Source organism: Erpetoichthys calabaricus, chromosome 4 (assembly GCF_900747795.2).
Source record: "Erpetoichthys calabaricus chromosome 4, fErpCal1.3, whole genome shotgun sequence".
NCBI classification, from domain to species: Eukaryota; Metazoa; Chordata; class Cladistia; order Polypteriformes; family Polypteridae; genus Erpetoichthys; species Erpetoichthys calabaricus.
Window position 1 is genome coordinate 58881523 of NC_041397.2, and position 26939 is coordinate 58908461.

General features: G+C 35.7%; 1 protein-coding gene across 1 annotated transcript in view; it reads left to right on the forward strand.

Moving 5' to 3' along the window:
* The first annotated feature begins 628 nt into the window (after positions 1 to 628).
* The window catches only part of mtmr6 (myotubularin related protein 6), a 56680-nt gene continuing 30369 nt past the window's right edge, over positions 629 to 26939 (forward strand). The window contains exons 1-7 of the mRNA XM_051926388.1: positions 629 to 853; positions 7396 to 7515; positions 17240 to 17402; positions 19596 to 19756; positions 23642 to 23768; positions 25096 to 25232; positions 25945 to 26077. Coding sequence (XP_051782348.1) covers positions 830 to 853; positions 7396 to 7515; positions 17240 to 17402; positions 19596 to 19756; positions 23642 to 23768; positions 25096 to 25232; positions 25945 to 26077 — 865 coding nt within the window. The 5' untranslated portion in view covers positions 629 to 829. The remainder of the gene's footprint in view (positions 854 to 7395; positions 7516 to 17239; positions 17403 to 19595; positions 19757 to 23641; positions 23769 to 25095; positions 25233 to 25944; positions 26078 to 26939) is intronic.

A 26939-nucleotide genomic window follows, 5' to 3' on the forward strand; every position in this document is an offset into this window, starting at 1 on the left:
AGACATTCTTGCTTCTTTTTATTCTGTCAATGTACATTTGCATAGTTTGTAATATTACATGGTGCTGCTGCAAGCAAATACACAGTTACTGGCTAGGTAACTAGGTTTAAAATTAAGTTTCTTAGGTGGCCTAATGCACAGTATAGTGTAAATGTAACAGTATATACAGTAAAAGAAATAGGAAAAAATAATGAATGAATGATAATTCCAAGCTAAAAACTATAAACAGACATTGAGAAGTTGAACCACTATCAAATTCTGATGTGGCAAATGGAGACAGGATATGTGGGTAAGACAGGCAAGGAAAAGGAGGACAGAAAAAAATAAAAATTGAAAAGATGGGAAGGATCAAGGCCAGAGTCGGTGAAGAAGGAGAACATCATAGAAGACGAACATTAAAAATAAGAGACTAGTCAGTTGTTTATTGTTGTGAGAGCTTCAGAATCACGTTTAGATATCAACTGTTTTTCTTAACGAACTCCTTTTAGATCTTTTTTGACACAATGAAACGTGTCAGAACGTCTAAAACCTAGCCTCAAATGTGGATTTACATCAAAGACTTCATTTCCCAGGAGCACCTGAAATGTCACGTGACCACCCAAGACCAGTAACAGTGATACAAACCTACAGAAGCAGGAAATCGATGGAAAAAAACAGCAGGTCTTTGAAGAAGGAGCTGCAGTGGTGTTTGAAGCCGCTGAAGATGTTTAAATGAACTCTTATAGTCAGACTCATGTATATAGATTTCGATTTTGTGGCCCCTAATGAACGATCGAAACCATTTTACGTCTTGCGGTAATTTGAAATTTAGTCTTGTTATCTGTTTAAAATGGAACATATCAGAACGCCAAAGGTAAGGATATAAATAATTTAAATATCATCGTTTCATCACTTGTCAATTTTTGCATGTAGTGGCTATTAGAGTTTGAAAACATTTACCTTTTCATCATACATACAACAGACAGTCCTTGCATTGTTAGTGGCACTTTACGTTTTTCGTTTGTTGCCATGCATCCATTGATTTTTTTTTTCGCTCGTGTATTTCCGTTTTCATTTGTTTATGTGCTGCAAACCAGATACTCTTTTAGTGAGTAAATGGTATTTTGTTGGCTTTGATCGCATGGGTTTTGGGTAAATGTAGTAGCTGATTTAGAACTTTAAGCAGTAATTAAAGAAACATTACTCTTCCAAAGCCTCGGATTTTTTAGTGAGAGAAAAATTCTTATATTAGCACATTTCTACAAACATAAGCAGCGTTTTTTCAGTTAATGTTAAATCCATTAAAAATGAACACTGAACTTTTATCATTTACTACTTAAAATGCATGAAATAAATTGGAGGAGCATTGCACTTAAATTAAAGAAAGATCAGAAAAATGTATAAAGCAACTTTAAAAAAAGACACTGCCTGTCCATGTACTGTATGACCTATTCACCAGCTAATACTAATGTCTTCTAGTCTAAGGAAGATAAAGAGTGGCGTGACTGGGCATCTTTTGCAAACAGCCTCACTTTGATAAGCAGATATCAGATGGTCTAAACCTCAGACAAACTGCTGTTTGCTTCTTAGCTTGATGGATCATTTTTCTTGAGAAGTATTGGATTGATTTTGATATCTGCACAAGGAAACAAGAAGGCCTGTGCAAACACATTTATCATACTCAAGAAACAACAATACTTTATTGTTTTTAAGTGTGTCTGTTGGCTGTTAATGTGATGCAAGAGCAATTACAAAGCTTAAGAAGATTTAGTTATTTGGCCATACCGAACACACATCTGAAAATATTTTCTCCAGCCATAGCTAACTTTTAGTTAACATGAAAACTGGCATTAATGCTTGCAATTCTAGGGCAAATGCTAAATCATAGGGTTTAAGGAAGTATAAATGAGAACTGACCGTTTAATGTCTTCTAATGCCAAAAACTAACATCTACAATACAGTACAGTGGAAGTTTCTTTGACTGAAATGACACATTCCGTTCTGCATAAAAATATTATCCATAGGTTCAACATATCAAGTGTGCAGTAGTAATAATACTGTAAATTAAAAAAATATTTACAGTGGTGTGAAAAACTATTTGCCCCCTTCCTGATTTCTTATTCTTTTGCATGTTTGTCACACAAAATGTTTCTGATCATCAAACACATTTAACCATTAGTCAAATATAACACAAGTAAACACAAAATGCAGTTTTTAAATGATGGTTTTTATTATTTAGGGAGAAAAAAAATCCAAACCTACATGGCCCTGTGTGAAAAAGTAATTGCCCCCTTGTTAAAAAATAACCTAACTGTGGTGTATCACACCTGAGTTCAATTTCCGTAGCCACCCCCAGGCCTGATTACTGCCACACCTGTTTCAATCAAGAAATCACTTAAATAGGAGCTGCCTGACACAGAGAAGTAGACCAAAAGCACCTCAAAAGCTAGACATCATGCCAAGGTCCAAAGAAATTCAGGAACAAATGAGAACAGAAGTAATTGAGATCTATCAGTCTGGTAAAGGTTATAAAGCCATTTCTAAAGCTTTGGGACTCCAGCGAACCACAGCGAGAGCCATTATCCACAAATGGCAAAAACATGGAACAGTGGTGAACCTTCCCAGGAGTGGCCGGCCGACCAAAATTACCCCAAGAGCGCAGAGACGACTCATCCGAGAGGTCACAAAAGACCCCAGGACAACGTCTAAAGAACTGCAGGCCTCACTTGCTTCAATTAAGGTCAGTGTTCACGACTCCACCATAAGAAAGAGACTGGGCAAAAACGGCCTGCATGGCAGATTTCCAAGACGCAAACCACTGTTAAGCAAAAAGAACATTAGGGCTCGTCTCAATTTTGCTAAGAAACATCTCAATGATTGCCAAGACTTTTGGGAAAATACCTTGTGGACTGATGAGACAAAAGTTGAACTTTTTGGAAGGCAAATGTCCCGTTACATCTGGCGTAAAAGGAACACAGCATTTCAGAAAAAGAACATCATACCAACAGTAAAATATGGTGGTGGTAGTGTGATGGTCTGGGGTTGTTTTGCTTCTTCAGGACCTGGAAGGCTTGCTGTGATAGATGGAACCATGAATTCTACTGTCTACCAAAAAATCCTGAAGGAGAATGTCCGGCCATCTGTTCGTCAACTCATGCTGAAGCGATCTTGGGTGCTGCAACAGGACAATGACCCAAAACACACCAGCAAATCCACCTCTGAATGGCTGAAGAAAAACAAAATGAAGACTTTGGAGTGGCCTAGTCAAAGTCCTGACCTGAATCCAATTGAGATGCTATGGCATGACCTTAAAAAGGCGGTTCATGCTAGAAAACCCTCAAATAAAGCTGAATTACAACAATTTTGCAAAGATGAGTGGGCCAAAATTCCTCCAGAGCGCTGTAATAGACTCATTGCAAGTTATCGCAAACGCTTGATTGCAGTTATTGCTGCTAAGGGTGGCCCAACCAGTTATTAGGTTCAGGGGGCAATTACTTTTTCACACAGGGCTATGTAGGTTTGGATTTTTTTTTCTCCCTAAATAATAAAAACCACCATTTACAAACTGCATTTTGTGTTTACTTGTGTTATATGTGACTAATGGTTAAATGTGTTTGATGATCAGAAACATTTTGTGTGACAAACATGCAAAAGAATAAGAAATCAGGACGGGGGCAAATAGTTTTTCACACCACTGTAGGTGAATACATTTTCATTAAAAGTCAAACAAGATTAGTGAAATGTTAAGAGTTACAGTTAGGTCCATAAATATTGGACAGAGACCACTTTTTTCTAATTTTGGTTCTGTACATTACCACAATGAATTTTTAAATGAAACAACTCAGATGCAGTTGAAGTGCAGACTTTCAGCTTTAATTCAGTGGGGTGAACAAAACGATTGCATAAAAATGTGAGGCAAATAAAGCATTTTTTTGAACACAATCCCTTCATTTCAGGGGCTCAAAAGTAATTGGACAAATTAAATAACTGGAAATAAAATGTTCATTTCTAATACTTGGTTTAAAACCCTTTGCTGGCAATGACAGCCTGAAGTCTTGAACTCATAGACCTCACCAGATGCTGGGTTTCCTCCTTTTTAATGCTCTGCCAGGCCTTTACTGCAGCGGCTTTCAGTTGCTGTTTGTGGGCCTTTCTGTCCAAAGTTTAGTCTTCAACAAGTGAAATGCATGCTCAATTGGGTTAAGATCAGGTGACTGACTTGGCCATTCAAGAATTTTCCACTTCTTTGCTTTAATAAACTCCTGGGTTGCTTTGGCTGTATATTTTGGGTCATTGTCCATCTGTATCATGAACACCTCCCAATCAATTTGACTGCATTTAGCTGGATTTGAGCAGACATTATGTCTCTGAACACCTCAGAATTCATTTGGCTGCTTCTGTCCTGTGTCACATCATCAATAAACACTAGTGTCCCAGTGCCACTGGCAGCCATGCACGTCCAAGCCATCACACTGCCTCAACCGTGTTTTACAGATGATGTGGTATGCTTTGGATAATGAGCTGTTCCACGCCTTCTCTATACTTTTTTCTTGCTATCATTCTGGCAGAGGTTGATCTTGGTTTCATATGTCCAAAGAATGTTTTTACAGAACTGTGCTGGCTTTTTTAGATGTTCTTTAGCAAAGTCCAATCTAGCCTTTCTATTCTTGAGGCTTATGAGTGGCTTGCGCCTTGCAGTGCACCCTCTGTATTTACTTTCATTTACTTCTCTTTATGGTAGACTTGGTTAACGATACGCCTACCCCCTGGAGAGTGTTGTTCACTTGGTTGGCTGTTGTGAAGGGGTTTCTCTTCACCATGGAAATGATTCTGCGATCATCCACCACTGTTGTCTTCCGTGGATGTCTAGGTCTTTTTGCGTTGCTGAGTTCACCAGTGCTTGCTTTCTTTCTCAGGATGTACCAAACTGTAGATTTTGCCACCCGTAATATTGTAGCAATTTCTCGGATGGGTTTTTTCTGTTTTTGCAGCTTAAGGATGGCTTCTTTCACCTGCATGGAGAGCTCCTTTGACCACATGTTGTCTGTTCATAGCAAAATCTTCCACATGCAAGCACCACACCTCAAATCAACTCCAGGCCTTTTATCTGCTTAATTGATAATGACATAACGACGGACCTGCCCACACCTGCCCATGAAATAGCCTTTGAGTCAATTGTCCAATTACTTTTGAGCCCCTGAAATGAAGGGATTGTGTTAAAAAAATGCTTTAGTTACCTTACATTTTTATGCAATCATTTTGTTCATCCCACTGAATTAAAGCTTAAAGTCTGCACTTCAACTGCATCTGAGTTGTTTCATTTAAAATTCATTGTGGTAACGTACAGAAACAAAATTAGAAAAAAGTTGTCTCTGTCGAAATATTTATGGACCTAACTGTATGTCAGCAAAACAGGTAACAAGTTAGCGTGACAGCACCCTCTTCTGATAATATTAGTTGAATTAATTTGAATGCTTCCAAATGAAGAATTGGGCTGTTTTTGATACATTCTGTATTAGTTAAAATTAAAGTATAGATCAATCATGTGTGGCAAGAAGATAAACAATTAATAGAATGTGTGCGAGCCATCAAAAAAAAGGTATAACACAAAGATTGTTTAACAAAACTATGATGCAGCCTTGGGTTTTTGAAAACTGCTGAAGCAGGTGAATATGAGGTATCAAAATCTTATATCAAAACAGTGAAAAATGTTGACTGTTCTGAACTATCACTATCACTCCACTAGGTAGATTGGAATATTTTCTCCCCCAGGAACTGCTTCTACCTGAAACGTCTTTTAAATATTCACATTTCATCCTACCCATAAGGGTGTAGTCCATCCCCCAAAGGTAAATCTGGCATTTGCATGCATTACAACAAGAACAGTTTTAGCATTCACTGTTGGTTTATGGCATATAACATACATATTTTTTTGTACTCAAACAAAAAATTGCAGCCTTGGTGTAACCAGATCACAAAACCATCTTTTATGTATGCAACATTCTTCAACCAATCTTTGCACATGCAGGGGTGGATTAACCCAATCAGGTTTCCCTGGGTTATGACTTCTCATTGTTTGGGGGGTGGGGGGTAGTGGGGTAACTTAATGGGATGAAAATAATCAAGTGAATAATAGTGATATCTCAAGTTAAACTAAAACACAGAAGTCGAACCCAAACCTATAGATAACAAATAGGGTTTTACTTTTCAAGCTATATTTTACTCTTACCAGTATGTGTAATTATGTACTGTGGGTTTAAATTCTGAATGCTAAGTGTGCACTTGAATGGTAAGTACTGATTTTTTTTTTTTATTATTATTGTAATTGTTAATTTTACTTTTTTTGCTTGTGGCTCATGCATAGTGCATAAAGTGCTAATGACTTATTTTCCATTAGGTAAAAGGTGTAGATGACATTTAAAAAGACAGTTCCTTGATATGATTTGTGATTCTCTGTGTGCACATAGTGATGTAAATCAAACAGAATAGGGCACACTTTGCACTTTCTTTCTACCTGTGATGCAAATTAGAAACCCAAACAAAATAACTTGTGATTGCTCAAACATTAGATTAGATTCAATAAACTTTATTAATCCCAAGGGGAAATGTAGATGCATACAGCCAGGTGAAACATAATGCAAGCTCAGAGGGCAAATAATACAATCTATCCAGTTAATAAATAATAAATGTATAATGTACAAAAATTTGCAAAGTAACTTAAAGAGTATAAGCATTTAGTTAAAAGCAGACAATTTTTATTTTTTTCCCTGATAAAAATATTTTTTTCTACTGTAAGAGTAAAAAAAAAAAGGAGCAGGAAGGTTTAGCTACTGGTAAAGTCGTTAAATTAAGGGACATGTTAAAGTAAATCAACAAACTTCCAAAGGTTATGCAAAAAGACAATTTCCCCATGGGGATTAAAAAGTGTACCAAATACCAAAAACATTTTATATTTTATAGTACACTTATAAAGCTGTCACACATCTTACATGTCAGTGAAATTCATTGCTGTCACAGCAGAAAAACTTTGCTGCTGACTTTTTATTGGTGTTTGTGTGATTTCCTAGAGTACCTGCATATGTGTAACAAACAAATTAAATCCTTGATTCCTACAGCTATTGTCATTAAGAGAAATGCTGTCTCTACTACAAGATTAATGGCATCAAGAAATTACACTTCTTAAAAAATAAGAGATTTCTTTTCAAGTTAGTAGATATGTTTTATATATTCATAAATCTCAGTATGGTTTTGAGAATAATAAAATGTATAAAGTATGGTCTCATTTTTGATGCTCAGCCTCTCCTAAGCAAGAGTGATTTCTTAAACTGAACTTTGTTCCATTTCTTAATACTGTGTAAAGCACTGAACGTAGCTATTTATTCAGTTTATAATAACCGTCCTTTAATCTTATTATAGGTTGAACAGGTGAAGTTACTAGACAGGTTCAACAACAAGTCAACTTTGGGAACATTGTACCTTACTGCAACTCATCTTTTGTTTATAGATGGGAATGCTTATAGTCCACAAGAAATATGGGTGAGCATCCTGTTTCTATTATTTTATGATGGTTTATAGTACATACTGTTTTGATTTTTTTTTCTGAATTAAGTTGTTCTTTATGCAGTTTCACACCTTCTGAGTAAATACAAGTAAAACAGTCATAACAAACTTTTACATCGTGAGGGTAAGCATGGAGTGATTTTCCTCCCAAACTATCTAGTTGTGTCCAAGCCACAGTCTTCAGAAGAAGTAAAGTTTAGGTTTAGCTGCATATGCTTTGCCTGGAGCCATTCTATCTTCCACAGTTCCACTTATTTGATCAGTATATGGCTTAGTCTTAATGCAATGTGACCCATTTTTAGAAAAGTTATATATATTTGTTTATCTGAATAGTTCTTTATCCTTTGGGAAAGCTTGGGGGTTAATTGCTCAGGACTCACACCAGGAAGCATCGCAGTCTGAAGATTTGTGCTGTGGTGAACTGCTGATGGTGAGTCTCAAACCTGCAACGTCTGTTTCAGAAGTGTGCACTTTGCAACATGAGCTAAATGGAGAGCTCCATTAATCAGCTATAGTCTGAACAATGTAAGCAGTGCATTTCCTGGTAATGTCAGCTGATCTATCTCTGTGCAATTTCTCACCTTTTTCCACTCAGAATTGCCACCACAGTCTGCTGAAGAATTTATTTAGGTTGTCTCTCCCCCTCCTATCTGCTCTCCTCTCAACAGTACCCCAGAAATTACAAGCAACAAGTTCTACCATGGACTAAGTTCTTCTGCACAACTAAATAGAGATTTTCATTCAATTGAGCAGTAGAATTGCTGCTTGTAATTCCAGCAATCACTTTTTGCTTCCTAGCTATACTGTCTAGGGCAAGTGGTCCCCAACCTTTTGACAGCAAGGACCACTTTACTAGAAGCAAATTTTTCCATGGACCAGTTTTGGATTGGGGGGGGTTGAGGATTCGGGGCGGGTTCGTAGGGCAGTTTTACACACAATTTACATTACATTTCGATTATTATTAAGTTATTCAGCAGTTCACATACATTTGAAACCCGAGATTTTTCTTCTTTTTTTGCATATAACAAAGACATATGCATTGCATTTGTCATTCCAGCAGATTGCACGTCACAAACATTAACACTGTTATCGTTTTTTTTGTCTCTGCCGTTTCTATAGGAGGGTGCAATGAGTTAAATTCCAATGGATGTTTTTCAAATGTTGACAAGCAATAAGCAAGATGTATCACTGAAAACCACAGAAAACAAAAACAGCAAAAAAAAAAAAAAAAACAGTACGAGGAAAGTTCGAAGAAAGAAATTTTTTTTACAATGTTTCTGTTTGGGGATCATTGTGCAAATGTGCACAGCTAGCTGCGACCACAGATCTAACTGCTCTGTGGATGATTCATTCAGGCATTTCAAGGTCACTTCGTTGTAATGAAAGTATCTGCTGAATGGACTTCTTAGTAACGAGATTTCTATAGACTCGTGTCATATGGGGAAACTGTCAGGACCATAAAAATACTTTGTTGTAATACTCTCTCATCTCGGTCTCTCTCCTCTCTCTGCACCGCTGCAAAGCCCCACCCGCCAAGCGTTCTGAAAAGTCTGATTGAGTCTCCGTTGCTGGCAGTTCTCTCGCAGCCCGGCCGTCAGACGGCTGCAGCCCGGTAATGGGCCGCGGACCAGGGGTTGGGGACCCCTGGTCTAGGGGAAGATAGCATCTGGGAGGAGTGGGAGTGACTAAAGTCCTGACTAGAGCCTGAGGAGAATGAATCAATAGCAAAAACAAGAAAGGTAACCTGTCCAGAAGTTGACCATTGCATCCTTTTAAATACCATAGAAGAGTATTAATCCTTCACCTCTCTGTCACATTCTAAGAGTGTTGGATTTTGCTACAAAAGACTAATTTGAGAGTTGCATTTTTCCTTCCCATAGATTCTCCCCAAACAATGAAAACATTAAGCAAAAAATAATGAAAATTAAACTTGAAGTATTAATTTCCCAGGGCATTACTTTGTTGAACTACCTTTGTCAGCTGTAATAGCCAGTGATCATTTTGGTTAAATCTTTATTTTTGCTCCCAGGTCATTATTATTTTGATTATGTTTTCACACAGTTTTCAGGTGTTTTTGTTATGTACTTTATTTTTGAGTTAATGGACAGACATGCCAGCCCAAGCTACTAAATTTCTTGTCACCTGAAACATAGTTGTGGTATAGATAATGTACATTTCTAATGACATGCCCTCTGAATTCAAATATCTCCAATTTTCTGTATGTCTTTGCTTTTCTACATTTGCTTGCTTATCAGACACCTTTATACAAAGCTACTTACAAAAGAGTTCAATATAATCAGGCAAACATCAGTCTAGGGAACTGTTTACAAACCAGCGTTATAGGATAATCCGAAGTGAAGAATGTCAAGAATTGGAGTTAGAACCATAACAAGAATGAGGTCTGAGGACCCCGAAAGGCTTCACTGAAAAAGCCAAGCCTCCTATGCTTGCCTGGCAGGTCTCAGGCCTTGGAGACCCAAAAGGGAGTTAATCCTCAAAAATATACTTAAAATGTCCTGAAAATATATCAAAAGCCTCACAAGAGTGGGATGACTGAAAACCTTAGCTTGTGCAATGATGGACAAAAAAAAAAACATATTTTAAAAACATCAAAAATTTTAACAAAACTCCACAGAACAAACTGAAGCATTAAATGAGTTGCCTAAAGGCAATTCACAGCAAATAAGTCCCAAAACAACACAGTGCGGTAATTAGAATCCTAAGACAGAGTAAAATAATCAAAAATCTAGAAAATCCAACCATGAACCATAACGCAACGCCACAGTGATGTCTATCTCCACAATGACTTCAGAATGATTTGTATTGAACTGCATGTCTCCACAGCCTTTAAAGAGCTAGAGCAATACTCTCATTCAAAGCGACAATACACTAATACATAATCATTTGTGAAACCAATAAAAATGACATAACAACATGAAAAATAATAACAAAGCGATACTGTAATTAAACATAAATATTAATTTGTCACATGTAATTTACCATCTTTATAATGTTCATATGGCTCTGTTTTATCTGTGCTTTTTTATTTCAGTTAGAATACATAATGAACATTTGTGATGATGTTAACACAGCTTTTTAACTTTCATTATAAAACTGATAGCAGTGCATGTGGAGTGAGTGGAGCTTACTAGATTTGTTATCCATCCATCCATTATCCAACCCACTATATCCTAATTACAGAGTCACAGGGGTCTGCTGGAGCCAATCCCAGCCAACACAGAGTGCAAGGCAGGAAATAAACCCCGGGCAGGGCGCCAGCCCACCACAGTAGATTTTTTTTATGGGTTAGCCTATTCTCATGCACCCTAAGCTTAACACACATACACACACACACACACACTCACATTCATATAGAAAGATCCACGCATATACAGCATATCACTTCTCTAGCTTTGGTTTGAACAGACCAGCCAGATATCCTCTAGACACTGGAGGTTGATGCCATTTACTGATAGTGCATTACTCCCTATTTTGCTCAATAGTTCCTCCAAAGAAACCTTCTGTCAAAATCGTGTAAGTTTTTGTCTGTACTGTATCCTGTTTCACTAGGGACAGATGCAGCCCACTAGGCCTTTGATTTATAAACTGACCAGGCATTCTAAGTTCATAATGTGATTTATATACTGAGAATAGAAAAACAAAAAAAATGTGTAGACAAAATCAGAGAATTACACATCAAAATATAAAGAAGAGTCCCACAGTTGCTGTGTTGTGTTTGAAATATCTGGCACTAATAGTTTATTTGTAGAAAAAGTTCAAATTCATATCAAGTTCATTGCAACACATCTGAACATTCTACAGAGGAGGTTATTTGCACCTTGCTTTTAAATATAGTGCCAGCAGTAAAAAAAAAAAAAAAAAAAGATGAATTTTTACTGACCATATTAGTATGTTTCTGTTAAAGCAAAGAGTAAACTGATTAGTTCAAGATCAAAAGACCACAATTGCTGACGTTGAAGAAACAACCTCATCTGCAACATCTTGATTTCCAATGTGTTCAAATGTAACCAGTAAATCTACTAAACAGGAAAGACTGTATATCTTCTAAATGACATCCAAAGATTCTCTAATACTGTACCTTGATAGCTGCACAAAAGATTTGATATTAAAGTCAATTAACTGTGTGAGAGGGAATTGCACAGAATTACTGGAGGAAACAAGGCGAGAAAAGGAAAGCAAGAGTAATTGTTCATGAGAAAAGATTTAATACTTTATGTGCTTCATGTTCATAGCCACATCCACATAAACTGTTGCTTATTGAACCAACAGTACTCAGGGGATAGTCCAGACACTGTGGAGACTGGCTCGGACACAGACAGGCAGACACGCTCATGTCACCCAACACACGTTTATTTATAATATTTACAAAGTTCTTGTGCTCAGAGACCCCAAAGACCCCAAAGTCCTGGCCACACACCAATGCCTTCTTCAGGCCGCCTCCTTGCCTTCCGCCCGACATCATCTTACTTCCTCCCGACTCTTGTCTCCGTCTGAAGGGAGGCGGCCCCTTTTATACACACCCGGATGTGCTCTAGGTGCTCGCCGGCAATCTTCCAGCGGCACTCCCCAGTGTGGCAGAAGTGTCGGCTGCGTACCCGGAAGCACTCCGGGTGTCCCCTCTTCTCTTCCCCCCAGCACTTCCGGGTGTGGCGGAAGCAATGGGGTCCAGGGTCCCCAAGGTATCGGGGCACCCCCTGGTGGTGGCCACAGGCCCCTTCAGGGTAGAGCTTCCAAGCCCTGTACCCGTGGCCCCCAATACAACCAGGGCAAATGCCCCCTCGCGGTCTGGAGGAGGAATGAGCCCTTCTCCTGTCTTCCTGGGCGTCCCAGCCGGGCGTGAGCCCCGTCCGGGTGCCACAACACTAATGTAATTTTGTCTTCTTTGTCTATTTTGTTTCATAAAACCACTTTGAGTCAGAAACCTGGCAGGAGAAAAGGCTGAATGGTCGAAATATTAAGGGTATAGATCAGTTTTATAAGTAATTTACATAACCGTGTCAATCAATTAATACATTTTTACTCTGGTTGGTTTGTTGGTTTAAATCCAAATGACTTATTAAAATAAAAAGTCTATATTGTTATATTCTTATTCATCTTACACCCTTTGGGTTGAGCCACCATACTTGACATTCTTGTATATGTAACAACTGTCCATTTTGTTTTTTCACAGAACATCTGTTCACTTCTTAGTCATCTCTTAGTAACTGTTCAGTACATTTTGTGTATTAATTACATCAACCTTCCATTCTGGTGCATCCCTTGTTTACTTGACCATCTCGGTAGTTTTCCACAATCAATTCTTATGTATTGTAATGTGCACTGTAAACCAGAATACTTAACTATTGTTAAATTATTCTTTCACAGTGTCTACTCAGAAACAGCATTATCTTTAAAATTGCTCTTGACCATGAGTTTTCAAAACATGTAAATTTTATTTGTTTTCCAAGAACATCTGTACTCTTCAAGGTCTGAATACTTTTATAAAGCTTTGTATTTGAATTGTATTGATAACATCCTTTTACATTTTCATGTTAAATTCATAGTATATTAATACATTTTTTATAAAATGTATTTTCATATAACTAATAAATGCACTTTCATCCATCTACTCATTTTCAAGGATGTGAGGAGTTGCTGCATATGAGCGCAAGGCAGTAACAAATCCTGAAAGTGGTGCCAGTTTTGTTTATTGTCAGGTATTATTTTATATAGCCCTATTTTATTCTAATCACAGTCACTCTGTGCCTTTACAAAAGCAATTCACATTTCCCAATATGATTAAATCATTGTTTACATAAAGCAGTTACATACAGAAAGACAAGAGGAAAAGCAAAAAGTCTCAGGAATTATTTATTCTATAATAAACAAGATTTAAACGTTTGGATTTTAAGTCTAAGCTTAAAGAAACAGGCTCATGGACAATTTCAGAGCGCAGCAGGCATAAAGCTGAATTATTATTTGGCAGCACACAGATAAATCTGATACATCTGCCATATGAATGCACACATGTATGTAGTTTTTTTTTGTGGAAGTAGTGTGGTAAAACAGTTTTTGGGTGTGCTGAGGTAACTTATAATAAAAATGTAATGATGTAAGTCTTTAAAATAAGAAAAGCTGCTTTTTTATTCTTCCTCATGCGTTCAGCAGGGTACATCTCCTGAACTGGCCCCAAAACTGTACCAACCTCAGTTTAGTGCTGCATCATTCTAGTTGCAGTGTATTGTGTCCAGATGACTGAAAAGAAATCATTTAAGGAAGCATTGTTTTGCATGTTTTGAGCAAGCAACTGAAAAACAGACATGCGGATTATGCAACACGAGTTACTGAAGATTTTTTTTTCTTTTTCATGGATGTTTTTACACTGTTTGCTGTTGTACAACACTGGCCACCATTGAGTTCTGTTACGTCAGACTTCTTTCTCTCCATTCTGCATGAAAACATGAGATACATTTTTTAGCTTTCACTACAAAGTAAATGGGATAAGTAAAATATAAAAAAAATAATTGCTTTTGGATGGAGTACTGTATTTCTTTTAAATAAAGAGGCTTACTAGCTCTGCACAACCAGACCAAACAGTTAAGCTACACCTGTGCCAATCACAGGGCTACTTTCTATTAAAGGTGTTTCGTTTATGAAAATAATTACAACAGTTACACTTTAAACAAGGAAAATGTCCAATTTGTGTTATTGCAATTCTGTCTCTTCCAGGCAAAGTGGTATGGATGGTATTGACAGCAGCATTACAAATTTTTTTATTATGTGCAAAAGAAAACAAAGACGGTTGACTGATAATTTGGACTAAATGCAAAATATGCCAGTGTCATAGCACAGATTTACAAATGGCATTAGCAAATTTCAAATACATTAAAGAAAATACTAACTAGTTAAAATTATTATTAGTATTCAATGGCATTAGAAAGAAATCCCTGTCAATATTACAAGCATGTTTATAAGCTTGATGTACAGCTCTTTTAGAATATCCTCTGTGTTAGACTCTGTCTTTTATATCTTTTGCAGAACTAATGAACTGCCAAGAACAGATCTTATGTAACTATAGAAACTGGTTTAATTGTCTATAAGTGATTGAGGTTGAAAAGAAGAGACGTGTAGTAGAGTATTGCGGTCAGTGGATTTGCGGTTTAAAGAGAACTGAAAATTACCACATAAATTACCACATTCTCCACATAAGTGACAGCCTCTAGAGAAGGAATGGAAAATTCATTATGCTGTAAAGTAAAGAATACATTTTGATCATAACTGCTTAAAATGGTATGAAATTGGAATAATGATTCTAAATTGAAATGCCAAACTAAAAACCTATCGCCAGTATATCTTACCCATTTCACTATTAGTCAATAGTAACGGTTCCTGTTGGAAAAAATTAAAGCGTCTTCATAATTTGTAACATATAAGTTTGCAATACTGGGACTAAACGCTGCCCTGTCACCACTCCCTTATGCTGACGAAAGATGCAGCTGTCAAAGGCAAGATAATTCCAATTTAAAGCTAAGCAAGAAAGATTCAAAATTATATCAATGATATCTTACTGGAATGCTGACTTTCCAATCAATGTAGATTGTACTACCTCTAAACCTTAATCCTGTAGAATACTAGTATACAATGAAACTACATCCACCTTCAAAAATACATCCACCTTCTAATTCAAATGATATGGGGTATGCTGTATCTGACAAATGAAATCTGTAGTCTTAAGACCTAAACAATTATTCAAAATTAGAAATATGGAAGTCTATAAATTGTGTCACAATTTGTAATAACAACCCCGCCAAAGAAACAAGGAGGGTTCCAGGTGGATTTTGTAAATCCTTATGTGTTTTAGGTAATTTATTCGTTGACAGTTTCATTCAAATAAGATTTGTTTGAAAAAAATGTTGAATTTCAGATGCCCAGAATGCTGGCTGTTTAATCAGAGTTAGCTTACACAATTTAGATTTTGACATAGAAAGAATGTAAATATAAGTTCCTCTTTTATTAATTGTTTAATTAATAGTTCCAACATTGCAAGTTTGATTATGCATGTTTTAATAAGTCTTATTTCTATTCCCATGCACTAGGAAAACAAAAAAAAAAAGTCGTCGTTATATGGCCTGAAAATTCCCTGTTTTTCCCTCATACATAAAACAATTGATGGCTACAGTTATTAATAAAATCGAACAACCACAAAATTTCTGTACCCCAAAGTTCTGTCATTTTCTTCCTCATCACATATGGTCAAATAGTATTCAGTGGACAGCTACAATTTCAAATGAAAATTTTGGTTTGATTTTAAGCTTTCTCCATTAGTTTTATGATGTTGTTTAACATGACATCCAGGACTTTCCCAACTCCTTTAACTTCTTGATAAGTTACCAGAAATCTTTAAATGTGATCTGCTGAAAATACTTAATTTTTATAAAATGCAAAATAATCATTGCTTTTGGTTGATTATTGCTATTTTCCAAAAGTCATAGACTGCTCCAATATATACTGACTACTAAAACTGCTTCATAAAAAGGTATGCTAAACTCTTGGTCCATGTGTAAAAGGCTTTACAACTGATTTCATTTGGACAATGAATTTTGCCTAGTTATGCATGTCTAAATAGTAATCTAACATATTCTGCAAATTCTGATGTGCCTGCTCTGAGCTACCACCCTGCTTATATTAATACATCTACACTAAACTTTAATCTGATTAAAATTAAATGTATGCCTATAACTTTTACTCAGTTATTGTCACTTGATTGTAAGCCACGTCTTTCTTAATCTCTCTCCTCCACGCATATAATAACACAGTACTTTTTCAAAAAAAATGCAGTGCTGTTGTAAAATAATGCAATTCTTTTGTGAAATAATACAATAATTTTTGAGAGGTGGGAATAAGCTTCTGTAGCTTCAGGTAAATTCTAGAAAATAGTGAATTTGAAAAGTTGACTCAAGAGCCAGGAGTTAAGAGAATAAATCATAAGTCAAAATGGGCCAGGTCAAAAGCAAAGATTAACAAATGCCAGATAATCAAATCACAATAAACATAATAGAAAGCGAGGTCATAAAAGCATGTGGAAAATCCTGACTCCCTTTGCACAAAGTTTTTATATTAGCAATCCAGAAACGTAGATGCTGCCAATGGTGCACCGCCATTTTAAATAGGAAAAGACCTCAGATAGATAGATAGATAGATAGATAGATAGATAGATAGATAGATAGATAGATAGATAGATACTTTATCCTAAGTACACATAAACAGTGTTGCAGCGGCCATGGGAAGACACACAGAATGATGACATCCATGAAATACTTATCAAAATGACAATAAACACTAACAACTATTAAAAAATGAATGAACGGCAAATAATAACCAGACTAAATTCTCCACTAATCGTCACATAAGTTATTACCGTAATTGCTTTTGAGAAGAAATTCAGTTTATAATTTTTTTTTTTTTTTTTTTTGGATGGTAATCTCAGTATTATCATTTAATATTACTGCAGGTAATTAATTTTTTTAGATATTCTTCTCATCTTAAACATATGTGTCCTGTTCTTCAACCTGTAATGATATTGACTGTTGAACAAGTGATACCAAGCTGATAAGCAGGGAGACATGAACAGATGGATGTGCACAGACATCTTTGTAGAAAATGTGCTGCTAACAAGTAAATGTTCTCTTTTTTGAAATAGATTCTGCATCACCATATTGCTACAGTAGAAAAATTACCTTTAACCACTAATGGTTGCCCACTGGTGATTCAGTGCAGAAATTTTCGGGTTGTTCACTTTGTTATTCCAAAAGAGAGGGACTGCCACGACATTTATAGCTCTCTTCTGCAACTGCATAGACCAGGTATGGACTTAAGGTTATTATTGTTCCACAGTAAAGAGTGCAAAAGTGCACATGCTATTTTGGGTGTTATAAGGTGTAAAAAAGTGTGTATCACTTTGATAACAACAACAACATTTATTTATATAGCACATTTTCATACAAAAAGTAGCTCAAAGTGCTTTACATAATGAAGAAAAGAAGAATAAAAGACAAATAAGAAATTAAAATAAGATAACCTTAGTTAACATAAAAAGGAGTAAGGTCCGATGGCCAGGGGTGGACAGAAAAAACAAAAAAAAAACTCCAGAAGGCTGGAGAAAAAAAATAAAATCTGTAGGGGTTCCAGGCCACGAGACCGCCCAGTCCCCTTTGGGCATTCTACCTAACATAAATGAAATAGTCCTCTTTGTAGTTAGGGTTCTCACGGAGTCACTTGATGCTGATGGTTATACAGACTTCTGGCTTTTAATCCATCCATCATTGTTGGAACATCATGGTGCTTTGGGTAGATGGTGGTGGCACAAGCCACCACCAATAGGACACCGGAAAAGGAAACAGAAGAGAGAGTAGGGGTTAGTACAAATTTTGAATGAATAGTTATTATAATGAATTGGATATACAAATTGATGCATTTTATTACCGTGAATGCCCTACCAAGATTAATTATGTTTTGAGTATGACAGAAGAGTCGCTTTTATTTTTTATTATTATTTAATTAACAGCTTGAAACTGCTTCTTTCTGACACTTAAATATAAATATATGAGCATTTAACTTTAATTTGCAGGTCTCTTTTGTATAAATATATCACATATTTTACTAGTAAAATTGTCTTTTTGCAAGACATTAATAATGTATTAGTTTGCTTGGGATAGTATTTTTGATTTGAACAGCTTAACTGATTCAGTTGGAAGTTGTATTTTTGAAGGAGAATTAGAGAATTGTTGAAAGAAACAAAGTCTATCTACCTCTGTGCGTGAAAATTTAAAATAGACACCTATGACAAAATCATGGGAAGTACGCATATTCATTGTGAATGTGTGTCCTCCCCTAGAGGCACATGCTAGATGTTACAGCAGTCTGTATACAGAATAAGATAGGTTTGTTCATGAATTAACTAGAAAGTTATTGAACTTGCAGATCTAGTGTTTCACATCTTAAGCATCCCCTAAACAACATTCTGTGCTTACCTGGAATTCTGTAAATGTGCCTGTAACTGTTGCAGGTATTATGCGGTCTTTAATTTTAATGTTTGTCTGGCTGTGCCAACACCCGTTTATTGTCTATTAGTGTTTTCATCTTCTTTGGCCAAGCTTTCACCTAAGCTATGTCTGCCTGCTATAAGTCTTTTGTTTCACCTGATCTGCTGACCTGTCATTTGCTTATAATTTTTTAATACCTTACTGTTTGCAGTTTAGTCCTTTGCACATGTATATAATTGGATATTTAATCAATGGAGATGTGAAGGTATAGAAGATAAGAATCTGAAATAACAGAATTTTGGATTTCATTATAGTATTGCTAGTATAATAGTATGATACTCAGCCGGAATACCCACAGAAAAGTTTTCAGATATTAAAATGTGGTCTGTATATGCAATTTATCTCTCTGGAGACAATATTCAGATTTGGCTTTTCTGTATATGCTTTCAAATCATAGACAGTATGCATGCTTTAACATAATTTTCCCAAATTACTGTACCAATGTGGGGACTAAAGATTAATTGGATATCCTGCTGTTGATAAATGTTAAAATATCATTATAATCTAGTTTAATAGCTAAATTGTTAGACACGGTAGATTACCAGTCTGAATTTTATAGATCCATTTCTTTTTAAGCACTGATGCTAATTACTGCTTTCTGTCATTTCATACTACTGAACTAGATATACCAAGAGTGGAAACACTTTTCTTAAGTCTTTTGTTTTAATATAATGTATGCCTTATCATCAGAGTGGCTACAATCTGTCCCTTGAAATATTTATTACTTTCTCTCTATGGTGATTTGTAATAGAGCAAATGCCCACAAACAATGTCTATTAGATCTTAACATTTACAGATAAAGTGTAAGACAAATATGTGCAATCTACAACTCTGCATCAGTATTTTAATAGCACTGAGATGTTTCTGACCATTGAAAGTGTTTTGTTTAATGTTCCCTGAAATAAGAATACCTGCATGGTTTCTTGGCTCCTAATCGAGTAATCTGCATTTCAGTTTCTTACAGTGAGTTGTATGCCTTCTCATATAACCCTCCAAAGCAAAATGACCTGCAGAGAGAAGAAGGCTGGCAGCTAATTGACTTAGCTGCTGAGTTTGAGAGAATGGGTGTGCCTTGTGATCAGTGGCAACTTTCTGATGTTAATAGAGACTACAAGGTGAGTTATGGAGTTTTACAAAATTTGATAGCCTTTTTAAACTATTGTACTATTGCACTGTGCTCATTCATTTTGTTCACATATACATCAATTTTTAGTATTGCAATGAGAAAATGTGTTTATTAAAAATGTTTCATCATACACATGATCTAAAATTAAAAAAACAGTAGTAAGACCACCAATTTACTGTTTTTGTGTTTAGAACTGTACAAACTGATATAGGTGAATTTAATATATACTGCTCGGGTCCGCTTATTAGAGGTGGGTCCAGTGCATTTCAGTAGCATTTGGGAACAGTGTGATCGCTAAATGTGCCCAAGTATGGAAACGGACATGACGTCAATGATGTAACAAGTAAGATTGTTTTCATTTAGTCAATACCATTTGAGTTAAAAACAGGTTTTTATTTTCACTTTACACATGACTGTGAATTGTAGTTGGCAAGAAAAGCTGCAAATTCTTCCCTTAACATCATTTGTCTCTGTAAAAATCTTCTTGTACATGCAGCACAATTAAAGCAAAACACTGCGCTGCATACTCAATAAATCTGTAAGAGGGTAGAGGGTTATCTTGCCCTTACACAACTCAAAAAAAAAAAATACCACAAAATATGTAAAATCATTTTGACATGCATGCTGTGTTTGGATCTTGTTTTGGCTTTGCAAAAAGCCACACAATCATAATGACAGTATGCCTGGGCCCAGAACTTTAAGAGTAGTGTGAGTGCATGCCAGCGAGGGAGTTGGGAAGGGGGGGGACCATCACGTTTGGGCATGGTATGGAACAAACAAAGCTAGTGTGAGTACATCCTAAGAGGTGTGTCCCAATACTTTTGTCTATATCTCTCTATATATAAAATCCAATGTCTGTATGTCTGTCCACTTTTCACGAGAGAACTACTTAACGGATTTAGATGGGGTTTTTTTTCTATAATTTGCTTGAACATTCTAATATTGATTTTGCGACTTCTCCCATCTCTCTAATAATCATAGTTCGCTTGCAGGAGCAATATATTCGTGCTAATCCGAGACAGAGGCTGTGGACCGAGGGGACAGGAAAGCGTGACGTCAGGAATGGGGAGTCAGTCTACCTCTGCGTTTTGGAGTGTACCCTGCCTCCGCTTAGCTAGCGATACCTTTTGTTGATTGATTCTTAAAGTTTGTCCTGTTTCACTACTACATGGGTGGTAGTAGTGGATCAATACAGTCAACCCCAGAAATACTGTATTTACACCCCTCAAGAAATTGAATAAAACATTAAAATAATATGGCTAATACATATAATTTGGAGAGACTGCTGTTTATTCATTTAATAAGAATAATTTCTGCAAAAGTGTTGTTTTACCTTTAGAATAGTTTATTCTGTCACAAACATACGAGGCAAAATTATTGGCACCCTTGAAGAATATTATAAATGATACCAAAAGAATTTGCATCTTTGGAGAAAAAATGTTTATTTGTTTTAGTGTTTAGGACTTTTATTGTTATCTATAACTATTTCCAGTTTCACTGGGTTATAAATATGAGGCAATACACACATAAAATCGTTTTGTTGTCCATTAATAAGGGTAAAACCAAAGAATTCTCAACTTAAATGAGAAAAAACAGTTCTTAAGCTGCATAGATTGGGGAATGTCTATAAAAATAGGTGTGTCAAGCATGATTGAAAATTTGCAAGGAAGTAGAGGCATCCTCATATTGACCCCATGCACAGCGAGGAGGATGCTAAGAATGGCAAACATGAGCCGAAGGGTCAGTTTCACAACCTGCAAAGTTAAGTTGATTCTTGGGGATACGCCATTTCAAAAACAACAGTAAGACACCACATCCTGAACAAGAAGTTTTATGGATGAGTTCCACGAAAGATGAAAGATGGAATAGCAACTGGGTTTGTGTTTTTGTGATCACATGAGACAAAATGTATTTTTTGGTCACCAACACCACAGTCATGTTTGGTGAAAAAAGGAGACTGCATACAAAGAATGGCACCTTATGCCCACTTTAAAATATGGTGGTGGCCCTTTGATGCTTTGAGGCTGTTTTGCTGCCAGTGGTCCAAGAGCTCTTGTTGCAGTCAGTGGTATAATGAGTTCCATTCATTACCAGAACAATTTTAGCCGAAAATCTGGTCTGAAACTGAGCCATGGCTGGATCTTCTAAGAGCACAATGACCTGAAGCACACATCCAAATCAACAAAGAAATGGTTGCATCATCACAAAATCAATGTTTTACAATCTCTCCATCCATCTCCAAAATTTAAATCGGAAGAAAAATCTGTGGTTTCAAATGAAGTGGGCAGTTCACAAGAAAAAAACCCTAGAATCTCGAATGAATTGGAAATTTTTGGCATGGAAGAATAGTCTGAGATCCCTCCACAAGTGTTCTGCAACCTTGTTAAACACTACAGAAAGAGTGCTGTCATTCAGAGTAGGCTTCACCAAATACTGAAGTTCTGCATTTTTATGAACTTTTTTGTTACTTATAGAAAACTTTTATTTTGTTCCAAAAATCTGTTTGACAGTAAAGGTATAAAGCTTACCCATTTGTTTAAACCCATATGTCGTGTGTGGTTCTTTTTATATATCAATTTTAACTCATTTTCATGAAGAGAGCAAGTAATTCTAGAGTTTACTGTGTGCGTGTGTGTATATATATATGTATAAGTATATTAATTTTAAACAGTTTTATATTAGCATTAAACGATTAATGTTAATGAAAATGTAAACAATAAAACACCAACAGATGTAAGCATTACTTACTGAAAACATGCACAGTGAGCAATGCATTAAGTTTTGAATGAAGAGGCAGGTAGGCTGTGTTTCACAGTGATTAAGGCTTTGGACTTAAAACCGTGAAGCTGTGGGTTCAAATCCTGCCACTATCACTGTGTGACCCAGAGCAAATCACTTCACCTGCCTGTGCTCCAATTGGAAAGAGAAAAGAAATGTAACCAGTTGTGCAGTATCTCAAATGTTGTAAGTCAGAGACATAGCTAATGAAGGAAGGACATGAAGCAAAGCTGGAAAGTACAAAGATGAGAATGACCAGATCAATATGTGCAGTGTCGGGGAGTGAAGCTGAACGTGTATCTGAATTAAGAGAAAGACTTAGTAAGAGGGCAAGAGGAATTGTGTTGAGGAGAAACAGACTGAGGTGATTTGAAGTGTGGAGTGAAAATCAGAGGTTGGTAAAGTGAAAATGTGCACCAAAATGGAGACATGATTGGATGTGGTGTTGAGTGACATGAGAAAAATGGGTCTCACCCCAAAGGAGTGCCCAGAAGAACTGAGTAAAAGATATGTGGAACAACTGGCTAACCTCCATAAACCCAGAAAATGGCTGTTAAACCAGTGATGATGATGATGATGATGATATGATCACATAAAAGAAGGAAAAAAGCAATACTAGTATCAGTTCAATACTAAATACTGTAATAGCAGCATGTGTCAAATGTTGATATCAACAGAACAGTTAAGCAAATTTTAATATATTTTACTTGATAACGTAAGCAACATAAAGAGATCTAAGTAAAGTGAAATACACGAATGAGGTAATGTTAATGGGTGCTCCATCAGCATCATTTTGAACAAAATTAAACTTATGAGTTAAAGGTACTGCCAATGCCAGTTTCATTCTTGTTTTCCATGACACAAAACTTTTGCAGAAAAGTAATTTATAATAGCAGTGATGCTATATTTATGAAATATCATGATTCAGGTTCTTTGTTAAAACAAGACTGCAGCTCTGGCTTTCCAAAAACTAAAAAGATTTTTTTTTGTAGATGAGAAGCTTCATATTACCAGACATTGTTTATGATGTTTTTGATCATTCATATAACAAGGAATCAAATTCCAATAAAACCTTTCCATATTATGTTCATTTTAGGTTTGTGATACATACCCCAGAGATATCTATGTTCCATCAACAGTAAGCAAGCCGATAATTGTTGGAAGTTCCAAGTTTCGAAGTAAAGGAAGATTTCCAGTGTTGTCATATTTTTTTCAAGAGAAAAGGTAATACTTTGGAGGCTTAAACAAACAGTATAAAATTATAGACCTGGGAAACCCAAGTTTGAACTCCATGTGTTTTTCACTGTCTGTGTGGAGTTTGCATGTTCTTTTATCAAATGCAAAAGATGTGTGGGCATGTGTAAGCATGAGTAATTAATTTTTACCGTGTCCTGTACTGGTTTCTGTAGATTTGGCATGTTATATTGTTTTTTGGTTTCAGGTACTTTTGTCTTGTCCACAGTTTTGCCTTTCTTATATTAATTAGTCTTTATCTACTCTCTCTCTCTCTCTCTCTCTCTCTCTCTCTCTCTCTCTCTCTCTCTCTCTCTCTCTCTCTCTCTCTATATATATATATATATATATATATATATATATATATTTATATTTATTTAAAAAGATAAATGAAATTGAGCAATGTTTCATGCAATGGCAATTTTTCTTCAAAACTGTATGTTATGTAATATACATCTATATATAATTTTTTCGTCTTCATTAGGAGAATACAACGATGATGCTCTTGTGTCAATACAACCAATTTAATGAGCATATGTCAAACAAAATATCTTATATATGATATTTTATATTTTTTTATATATCTTGTATAGAGGATAATTTCAAATAGTTTTAACATTTGCTATAACTAAAAATAAATATCAGAACCAGAGTTTTGACCAGGCTGGAATAGAACAATGGACCTATAGCAAGCGAATTGAGCTATCAAGGGCATGTTGGGCCACCATAGGCAGCCAGGAGTGCACACCCCCCTAGTTATATTATAATCTTGCTTGCAATCTAATAACCATTGTAATATTACATGCTGTTGATGAAACTACATTTTCATACTGTATATAAAAAGATTATTTATTGATGTATTGGTGTTACTGTACAACAGTGGCTAGAGCTGATGCCTTAGAACTCCAGAATTCTTTGCTCCCAGCCCAGTCAGTCAGTGTCACTGTGCAGTTTGTATGTTTTGTCAGTGTTTGTTTAGATTTTTTTTCTCTTGGTTCTATGGTCTTTTCCATCATGCCATAAACCTGAATGTTAGAGTGATTGACAACTGTAACTTGACCCTGTATATTTTGCCTTTTGAGGGGCTGGCATTTAGTCAATTGCTGGTTTAAGCCTCACACAGCTTGAATATTTCACTGGATTAGTCAGCTTCAAAACTGGATGAATAGATAATTGTCAAATAAGGTATTCACATTTTTGTATGCTTATCAGATTAAGTAGAGTATGTTATGAGAATGTTATGTAATGGCTGTTGTATTTATAAACATAGTATGTCTTTGTTTTGGTTAATAGCTATAAAGTAAGTTATTTTATTTTAGGCTGCAGTTTGTCGATGTAGCCAGCCTTTATCTGGTTTCAGTGCCAGGTGTTTAGAAGATGAGCACATGTTGCAGGCGATAAGCAGAGCAAATCCCAACAGCCGCTTTATGTATGTTATGGATACGAGGCCTAAGGTAAGTTAAATCATTATGTGTTGTTGTGCTGGTATAGTTTTATTGTCCTTTTCTGAAATTTCTGCAATGTGTTCAGAACGCTGGATTTATGAGTTTAACTTGCTTTGCTTTTACAAAAATGTATAACCTTTATTCTTTACAAAAGAGATGTATGATGTGGTGAGAAATTACTTCTGGTTTTGTAAGGGTAGGTTTTATTTTGATTGCTTGGTTCACACAATCTCATCATATTTCATGAATTTGATTGTCAGTTCCTCCATAAATTCGAAAAAAGTTTGTTTAATGAAAATCTATTATATTGAATGTCAGAGAATGAAAAATACAAGTTAGTCATAAGTATACATGATGATGATGGATTGAAGCCTTATCCAGGGCTGTTTTTAGTGCTGGTGAGGCTCTGTCTCCACCAGCTTTAAATTGGATTAAACAAGTTTGAGAATGTTATGTTATTGCTAATAATTCCTCCTCCTGTTAATAATGCACTTCTATTTTAATAAACATGTCTATTTTAGTTTGGTTAATTTCATGCCATTGTTTTTGGTTATTCCATTGACTCACTTGATTGCTTTATGTTTTGCACTGTTCCATTGGCTTCCATTGTATAATAGCATTAAACTGTATTACTTTGCATTTTCTGTATTTGTTTTTGATACTATCCCTTCCTGGGTACTTTTTTTTTCAAATCCAATGGATTTGTACTGTTTTTTACCAGTTGAATGCTCTTGCTAACAGAGCAGCAGGAAAGGGCTATGAAAATGAAGACAACTATCTAAATATCCGATTTCAGTTTGTTGGGATTGAGAATATTCATGTAATGAGGTCCAGTCTTCAGAAGCTTCTTGAAGGTATTTACTTTCCATTTTTATGTAGTTAATATCGTTGTATTTGACTTTTTATAAGGTTTATTTTTAGCATCCATCAGTTGCCTAATAATATCAATATTTTTGCTACAGTTGTCAGTTTCCTTTAGCATAAGTTGTAAAATATTTTTGTAAATGTATATTATGTTTGAGTCGAGATACTGGGGGGAAGAAAGCATGCAGAAGTGACTGTAATGAAAAAAAATATTTTGGTTTTACTACAGTTGTTGCTAGTAAGTTTGATACATATTTGTAACTTATGTTTCAACATTATTTATCTTTTTGTATATATAAAGTACCTGCGACTGCAATTACGGTCATGTACCGATTTACAGTCAGCCAAGTCCATTGACACATTTTTGGCCAATGTTTCTTGTTATTTATTTATTTATTAACTGATAGGTGGGTGTGAATAATAGATGATTTGCTATTATGACTGATTTCTTAAATCTCACTACACTACAGAAGCTTTTCCCAGTGAAGTTATTGATCAATCGCTGCAAACGAGTTTTTGCCATTATATAATGAACCCCACATAGTGCCAACATGTGAACGAGCATGAATACATGACAGTCTTAAACTACTAAAAGTTATATATATATATATATATATATATATATATATATATATATATATATATATATAATATTTATTGCATAACTGTAATTGTGACACCTCTTGTGAGGCACATGAAGAGAGATACTGTATATTATAATGTGAAATACAACATAAAAATATTTAATAAGATTCTAATGTCTAAGAAATAATGTAGAATAGATCTAAATTGCTGCTTTGCAGTAAGGAGACTGTGGAAGATTGTGGGTTCGCTTCCCGGTTCCTCCTTGTG